This window comes from Mytilus trossulus, chromosome 2, assembly GCF_036588685.1.
Source record: "Mytilus trossulus isolate FHL-02 chromosome 2, PNRI_Mtr1.1.1.hap1, whole genome shotgun sequence".
Classification (NCBI taxonomy): domain Eukaryota; kingdom Metazoa; phylum Mollusca; class Bivalvia; order Mytilida; family Mytilidae; genus Mytilus; species Mytilus trossulus.
Genome location: NC_086374.1, coordinates 18,376,341 through 18,385,806, shown reverse-complemented (window position 1 = coordinate 18,385,806; position 9,466 = coordinate 18,376,341). Strand labels below are relative to the sequence as shown.

Here is a 9,466-nt window from a genome sequence, read left to right as displayed (position 1 = left end):
TTGTAGACGAAAAGCGCGTCTGACACATACACAAAATTTCAATCCTGGTATCTATGCTGAGTTTATTGTAAAGCTTTTAAAGCTTGTTTTTCTAAATAGCTTGTCGTCAGAATGCTTCATTTCGCGCCGTGAAGCTGATATACAATTGAACACTTTTTGCATTGACAATTGGAGAGTAATACTAAGTAATTAAAAAAAAGTAGAAGTTGATTTAAGATAATGCTTGTTAAAAAACAACACATAATGTTTTGTTACCAGAACGTAGTAGATCTTGTATCCATATTCAAAATATAACTATATACCAGTAATAGAACATGAGGGCAAGAATCGTTAAATGCGATAACCCAGTCACCCAAAACTATTTTGACTCCTTCTTCTGTTTTTGTCTCAGTTTGAATTGGTAAAATGTTCGAAATAACATTGATGTTAAGCTGATGAAACAACTGTTGCATTTTCCATAGCCATTTCAATATCATTATGTTGTTCGGAGGGGAGGGGGGATAATTATGTTTACTGGATGGAACAGTTTATCATTTGAGATAAAATTTATCAATACCATCGTTGAACCAAAGTTGTATCATCCGAATTGAATCATTTTGTACTAAAACTGCAGAGGAAATCTCATGTGTTTTCAACATAGTTAAACTCTCGTCACTTTATTAATCATACCAACTGATTTTTGATTTGCACGTCACTGATGAGTCTAATGTAGACGAAACGCGCGTCTGGTGTACTAAATTATAAATCCCGGTCCCTTTGATAATTATTAGTGTGTGCGAAAAAAAGTAAAATATACAGAAACTTAACAAAAAGTCTTCTATTTAAAATGTGAAGAAATAAAACAAAACATCAGCATTTCGATATTTATTGATGCGATGTTGAGCATGGACGCAATATAAGTACTCCTCTCATCACAATCTTGGATCTGGGTCAGTTCAAACCCATTTTTCTATAATTCAGTGTGAATTTAAAAATTAAATTTGTGAAACTATATAGTTGATAAGTATACATCTACAAAATAATCACGGGATGGATAATTTGTCACTTATGAGGGTTGTGTAGACGAAACGCGCGTCTGGCGTAATAAATTATAATCCTGGTACCTTGATAACTATTTACACCAATGGGTTGATGACATTGCTGGTGGTCACTTCATCCCCGAGGGTGTCACCAGCCCAGTAGTCATCATTTTGGTGGTGACATGCATATCCATTATATGGTCATTTTTTTAAAATTACTGTTACAATTATTTTTTTTTAAACTAAGGATTTTCTTATCCCAGGAAAAGTTTACCTTAGCCGTGTTTGTCACAGCTTTTTGGACTGTTGGATCCTCAATGCTTTTCCATTTTGTACTTATAACTATTTTGATCTGAGCGTCACTGATGAGTCTTGTGTAGACGCAACGCGTGTCTAGCGTAATTAACTATACACCTTGTATCTATTTGCCCGTATCTCAATTAAAAAAAAGGTTAAAACATTGTCAAAATCAAAATAAATGACAGTTGTTGTCCATTTGTTAGATGTGTTTTATCCTTTGATTTTGCCATTTGATTAGGGACTTTCCGTTTTGATATTTCCTTCGGAATTCAGTATTTTTAGTGATTTTACTTCTTTTGTTTTGGAGGGGGAGGCCAATTCTATTGCACAATTAAAAAAATGTGTATGTGTTCAATGTAGATATAATGTAGCACGAAGATGAGGTACATATTTTTATATAAAGATTTGCTTTTTATTTATCTATGATAATTTCCAAGTACAAGTTTAATTTGATGTCTTACTGAACTGCAAAACATATTTAATACGATTTGTCATACTTTCCCACCGTTAATCATTCGAACACTACATGTTTATCAGAACTTCTGGTTCTATCCTGTTCTTGTTTTAAAAAAATCATAAACGGTCACCTTACTGTATACATAAACTAAAATAATTTGTTTGACAACTTTTTAAAATTCATTTTCATGCTTGAACTATATATTTAACAAGCATTAAAATCTGTGACCTTCTTTAAAATTAGTCTATGTGCAAACAAAAGGTTTAAAGAAAAGAAATGGAATACACATTTAAATACTAAAGCGAAACCTTCAAATCCATTTAATAATTTTAATCGCTCGTCACTTAACGGCAAAAAATCAAATCATTATTTTATAACCGAAAGCTTAATACATGGTCTTAGTTTTCTCTGACGTTTTCATCTATTTGGAGAAAGTTCTTAGTTACCAGAAGGTGAGTGGATGTTTTTACTATTTTATTTTATTTCATGTGTAAACAGTGATATAAAATAATATGAAATGTTGATATTATTACCAAAACTCTGAATAACAACATAAGTTTTTTTCAAATATATTTCAATCTTATACAAGTATGTATTAAACTGGATATGATAAAAGTACCATTGGCAATGAATTGAAGTCACCAAGAACTTATTGTGTTTGAGAAATTCGAATTAATTCAAGTACAAGGGAATAGCACGGAATACACTGTCAACATAGGAGGCAAAATACATGTGCACTCAATGTAGATTAAACTACTTGAAACGTTATAATATATGATCCCTTCTTCAGTTTCTCAAGTCGATCTATATAGAAAACACATCTTCTGATATTAGCGGCTTATCGACTGTCAGCTCTGTAAAGTTGTTCAACCGAGATAAACGTCCAAAAATGTGGACTGCCGTTGAAAAAAAATTAACATTTCAATTGGTTGACAGACATATTGCCCTTGATTTTTTTCGTAATGAAGACTGAATAAGCTAATTAAATAGTCAGTGTAGAAATTCAAACAGAGCCTACAGGTTTGATTTTTTTCTTTCTAATTTGTTATTGAAAATTAAAATAATATTGATAATCTAGCGTTGATACCCTTACCCTTTTGTTTTCAATACATTGTATTTATTTTCCTTCTGATTTTTTCTGACGTTACTGATTTCAATTCGTATAAAGTTATTTTAGTGTGACAGAGACGCCATGAAACGCAATTTACGAGGAGTGTACTTTTATTTTCGCCAATGAGACATGTCTTGTATCTATGATGAGTTTATTTACAACCACTGGGTGAGTTCCACTGCTGGTGGAGATATCTTACCAGAGGGTAGCATGTGCCTAGTAGTCAGCACTTATGAATTACCATACTAGTAATTACAAATTAAATTCACTGTTTACAAAACTTTTAATATTTCGAAATACTAAGGATTTCCCATGGAATAGACTACCTTAATTTTGAAACCTTTCAGAATTTGAGATGGTCAATGAACTTCAACTTCGTACTTTATTTGGTCTTTAAACCTGATTGGTTCGATCCTCATTGATTGTATTGGTAGAAGGTAAATCTTGGTATCTATATGAGTAAATTTCTTACAACCACTGGATCAAACTACCAGTATCACAATATCAGTATTCAGCACTTCCTGTCTGTGTTGACATGAATTACCACTGGCATTGTCATAATCAGAACTTAACTGTTTAAAAAGATATGATTGATTCGATATATTAAGGACTCTCTACCCAACCAAGGAAAGACTACCTTATCTGTATTTGGAGAACCTTTCATAATTTGGGGTCCCAAATGCTCTTCAGCTTCGTACTTAATTTGGGATTATAAAACTTATTTAATTTTAACCTCACTGAATAATCTTTTAGAGATAAAACGCACGTCTTGCGTATAAAATTTTATTCTGGTATCTATGATGAGTTTACTTAATACCACTAGGTCACGTGATGCAACTGCTAGTTGTAATTTACTTGCGATAATATCACCATCCAATTGTCAGCACTCCTGTAATATGAATAATTATCATTGATATAGTCATAATTATAAGTTAACTGTTATAACGAGACTTTGAATTTTAAGAAAATACTTAGAATGATCTTCCTCAGAACTATACTACCTTATCTTAATTTTGCATAAGCTTTTGGAATTTTGAGTCACACTATTCTTTGACTTTTGACTTTTTTGGTCTTTTAAACTTTTTTGATTAGAGGAACACTGATGAGTCTGTTGTAGACGAATCACATATGTGGCGACCACTATTTAAATCCTTGTATCTATGATGAGTTGATTTAGCAATGAACAAATCACAAAAAAATAGTAATTGGGACTAAATCAAATGACAAATACTACTCCCAGTGACAAACCGAGTCATCAATATTAAAATTGGAACAACCTTAAAAGACTTTTATTTCGACTTGAACTATTGGACTGTTTATAACAGGTGTTATATAAGATGTTAGTTCTTTGACGTAATATTTTGATTTCCTTCTGTTTAGTGAACTATATTTTTTAAAATGAATTTAAAATCAGTAAAATATATATATGAAACGCCCTCGTGGGTTTTGAGATCACAATCTATGTAATAAATTATACTGTTTTGAACATTATCTAACATTTAAATTGCATTTTACGCTAACTAGATTGCGTTGTATATTAATTTTTTAAGTGAATCTTGAACTCTTTTATTGTATTATTTTACTAACTAAATTGGACTTTGTGCTTGACTAATATATATTTATAAAAAAAATCTATTGGCGAGCAAGAGTCAGATTATCACAAGAAAAGTATATGATCAGAACAAAAATTCCGTGTTAATTCTTCTTTTACCTGATTTCTTGAGAATTATTTCTATTGTCCTCTCAATGCTTATACCACGATTTGTTAATATTAATTTATGGGCAGGTCTTTGTACAAATAAAAATAATAAACTGTTAAACCTTATACATCAAGAATGTCCACATCTAATGACAACAAGCTCAAAGTATTTAACCTGCTGATGTCAAATCATACTATCCTTTACTCTTATATCGGTGGCTCTTCTTAAAAGACGAGTTTTTATTCAATCACATCATAAATAGCACAGATAAACACGATCTTGTGCAATGTCCAGAAACATCATGCTGCGTATGCCCAGACTGGTAATCAGAGAACGGATGTTTACCCTAAAACTATTACTAGACGAAGTAATAATCAACAATAATATGCGCAAACTAGTTACAGTACATTGAATGATAATAATTGGAAAATAATGTAGATTTTAGATTTAAAGTTAGCTTATGATTTAAAATCGTCCGAATTCAACCCATTTAAATTGTAAAGTAGTTAACGAGGAAATGTAATTTAATACCTTTCCATCGATTTTAACCTTAAACAAATACGATGACTTCACTATTCAGAGGAACCGATTTAAATACTTATACACGAAATCAAAAAGTGTAAAGTATAGTAACTGTATATTTTATATGTTTTTTATGTAACAATGTCCTTGTAAGTATCGTGGGAAAGAGGATTACTAATTTAAAGTTGAGTTAGAAAAATATTGCTCATTCCGGACGGTATCCCATGTTCCTTTGTATGTATCCTGAACAGTAATGAAGTTGCTTTACAGAATATGAAATGAAGAGATGTGGTATGAATGCCATTGCGAAAACTTTATATCAGAGTTAAAATGAACTTTATACAGTGTACATTCGTCTATAAAAGCCACCGACTTGAAAAATCAGAAAACAAAGTAAAACGAGAAAACCAGCAGTCTATGTCATAACAAAACCATTTACAAAAAGGATTTTCTTACCCCAGGAGTAGATTACTTTAGCCGTATTTGGCACAACTTTTTGGAATTTTGGGTCCTCAATGCTCTTCAACTTTGTATTTATTTGGCTTTTTAACTATTTTGATCTAAGCGTCACTGATGAGTCTTATGTAGACGAAACGCGCGTCTGGCGTATAAAATTATAATCCGGGTACTTTTGATAACTATTTACACCACCATTCACATCTCATAAACTCAAAATCTTGGTAATTGGCATATAACTTTTATTATGAAATAAATTTTAAAAAAGAAGGTTTACAGTACCACACAATTTACTGAGATATGTTTACAAATAGTTTGCCAAAACTGACAGATTAAATCATTTTAAAGTTATAATCACCAAATATTAGTATAGGTGTCAAATTGAAATTTGAAATGATAAGGGTAATAATATTATTATTGACTTTTAATAATTCAACGATCAGAGTGAAGTTTATTACACTCAATACACATTTAATCTATCTGTAACGTTCAATATGTAGTCAAAACACTAAAATTGATTTTGCATGAGTTTTAATAAAGTGTCTTGCATACTGGATACCACCTCGATACAGTCAGGCTCCAGTGGTTTTGAAACTGAATTTGTGTATTGAAATGTGTTTATAAATGCCTGTAATGAACAGAATGTGAATTTAATGCACAATAGTGTTATTGATTTTAATTAACGTAGCTTAGGTGATCATTGTTTAATTATTCTGTATTGGAAATTTATAATTTGCACCCGAAAATGGGGAAAACGAAAAGTACAAAATATTACAGGTAATACATACTTTTTTACATTTTCTATGTGATAAAAAATCTTTTTTTATGAAAAAAAAATTAAAGTTTAAAATTAACCTTTCGTAAATCAAAAGCAAGAATAATAGTGCCGAACTGAGAGTACTGACATTAATAACTGAAAGTTAATTCACTGCCGAATACAACAAATACATAAAACATGTTCTTATAGACCGTTAAGTATCAAATTACAAAAGTAAAAAGATGTGCCAGAGTTCAAATCTGACGAATTATGGTGTAAAGACAAGTCTTTTATCACCTTGCGTTTTATTACACCTATGTTACCATTTTATCATTAATGATATGAGATCAGCCATATTCATTTTGATCAACACGTTTAAAAGGGGTAGTATGGTGGCTCTGATTTGCCATCTTGAAGTCGATTAAGTCTTCATCATCACGTGTGGCATATGTTGCTTTGTCGAGACATTTATCACGACAAGTCGACTGATAATATGTCGGCAACTCGATGAAAGTCAAGATGAATGCCCATATCTGTCGTCGTGTTGTCGACTTGCCGACAAATCGACTTTATTAGCTTGGCAACTCGACTTTAGACAGATAAACGCATCCAAAGGGTAGGGCTAATAGTGTTGCAGTTCTAAGCAGATAATATTTGGCAAGCGTCAATAATTTCACGTAAGCAAGTAAAATTGGGATTGGGATTTTTTTCTCTGATTTTAATCGTATGAAATAATTAACTGCCGCATCCTCAAAAAACGTGAATGGATGTTATTATTGATTTTAAATGTATGTTCCTAATTTACCATGCCGACAGACAATACTTAAGATGGAGATCAATGTAATTGTTATTTATACATAATCAATGCAATTACAATTAAAGAATATAACATTTGCACTTTTCACTTCCATTACATCCAATAGATTTATTTGTAACAAGTTCTTCTGTTTGGTTATCTGTGTTAATGAAATTAATTGTTGCATATGAATAAAGTTAAATGATAAATATTTCAGCAATAGTTCTTAAAAGTACAACAAGCAATCTCTTACACACGGCATGCATCCTATTTTCTGTCATCTTTCATATCCGACGTGGCTGCGTATTTATACATTCCATCCAGCACTGCCAAATATACGCCATACTTTAGCAACGGTTTTAAAACTGAAATTACCTCAATCAAATACTTTGAATTTGTTATATTTTGAGAGTCATAGTATAAGGTAAAATTATCCTCCCCCTAATTTACCGAAGGTCAGTAAACATCGAAACTGTTACCCTTAACGGAACAAATTACAGATGGCAATGCTAGTTTTCATTCTAACGGACACAATATTTACTCAATCCTCTCTCTATATTCACAAAAATAAAATTCTCAAATAAAAATATAATATTTGTATTTCTGAAATCTAAATCGTTGAGCTGCTAGTGCGACCATTTAAGATTGTTTATAAATGTTTAAGACATTTAAATCCTAAAACAAAAAAAGAGGGGTACTATGAAGACATGCAGTCTATGTTCATCTGTATTCAATAAGTTTTTCAAAACAAAGAAATCCGATCCTCGTCATTAAGGAAATTGAACTTTATATAAAGTATGCTATAATTTTGACAAAAATATTAATATGAAAATATTTACTTTAATGGTATCAAGTATAATTTAATTCAACATTATGTAATCTCAACAACACGCTAACTGTAAAACCTAGCATCGACATGCTTGCGTGTTTACATCCTTAAGTTTATTCAATTTTTAAAGAATGAAGACATGGATTCCTTAAAGGGGTCTATTTCTGTATAGTGTAATGTGAAATAATTCCTATTTGATACTATATTATCCGTAGTGTCGTAACCTACTTCATAGCACTCAATAACACTACCTTTATCTCTATATCACAACCGGTATTTGGTTTATCGATAGAATTACTCGTGGCAAGCTGAGCGCCCCATCATATGTAAGGGATACACCAGCAACCCAAAAGTGTATGACAACTGATAATATTGGAACGAACTGTTTTAAAAAAAAAAAAATTAACCCTCTCTTTTTTGTTACGTCCTTTATATATTTTCCAAATGTTTTTATTGCAGTTGTTAAATAATCTACGGACGACAGCATAATATGTCCAAGTCACATCCAATTCAAAAGAACTGTACTTTTGGCGCACATCAGAAAAACACAGGTGGAAAGAGATAAATATAAGTTGCAAAACTTGTTTCCCATTCCACCATCAATAAATATGTTTAAACTATCAGAAACGCTCAAAGCTTTGTGCATAAACATGTAAAACTAGATAGGATCAAAGTATAAAAAATGAAGACCATGTGATATGAACTTTATTACGCCTTACTACCTAAAAACATAGTATCCGTTACCATGACAGCCACTCATATTTCAAACTCAAATTTAATTTTTGAGCAGTATGCAAGTACTGCTTCTACCAGGCAATTTATAGAAAAAATATGAAACCCCCATATATCTGCCTGGTTCTGTACTTAAATGGGAAAACGGGTAAAACTATGATTAGTTATGAAAATATACATGCATTTATTCCTCCTCGGATAGATAAGGAATGCAATTGTAAAGTCTACTCTATTGTAGTTACTTAAGATATATTGAAAATATTTACTTCCATCCCAGTTCATCACGAGCAAATATCTCGATAAACTGTACTACTACTGTATATAAGTCATTTAATTCTTTTCCCTATATCGTTAAAGCTATTATTGAGTAATCTCAAAATCGATTTATTTATTTTTTCTCAATAAAACACCTCTCATCCGTTCTTTACGATACAGGGAGTTTAACTTAAGCAATTTCTATAGACCAATTTTATTAACAAGACATATGATGGATGTTTACTTCAATGGTTTTGACATTGATTTTCTTGAAAGACTTCAACAGTTTCCAACTGTTTATACAACTTAAGATAACATCTTTCGTTCGAACTAAAGCTTGTGAGTTCTTGTTGTGCGGTAATTCTTTATCATTACTAAAACAAAGAATATAATGGAATAATGCTACGACTGATGAACTTTGTTTTATACTTGTTAATTGACATACTATGATATGTGTTTAATGTTAATTTCCTAGATTTGTGCACCATGAACAGTTCTTATTCTATTTTATCCCTCGCTAATAAATATTTTG

At 31.2% G+C, this 9,466-nt stretch overlaps 1 protein-coding gene across 2 annotated transcripts in view; it reads left to right on the top strand.

The window, feature by feature from the left end:
- Positions 1-2,104: 2,104 nt before the first annotated feature.
- LOC134706664 (uncharacterized) overlaps positions 2,105-9,466 on the top strand; it is a 28,001-nt gene continuing 20,639 nt past the window's right edge. The window contains exon 1 of one of the 2 annotated variants that reach the window (XM_063565794.1): positions 2,105-2,228. Coding sequence is in view for 1 of the 2 variants with exons in the window: in XM_063565793.1 (XP_063421863.1) it covers positions 6,311-6,342 (32 nt within the window). In the remaining variant the exon portion in view is untranslated. Of the gene's footprint in view, positions 2,229-6,070; positions 6,343-9,466 lie in introns of those variants that run through there. The other variant, XM_063565793.1, reaches the window with a different exon arrangement.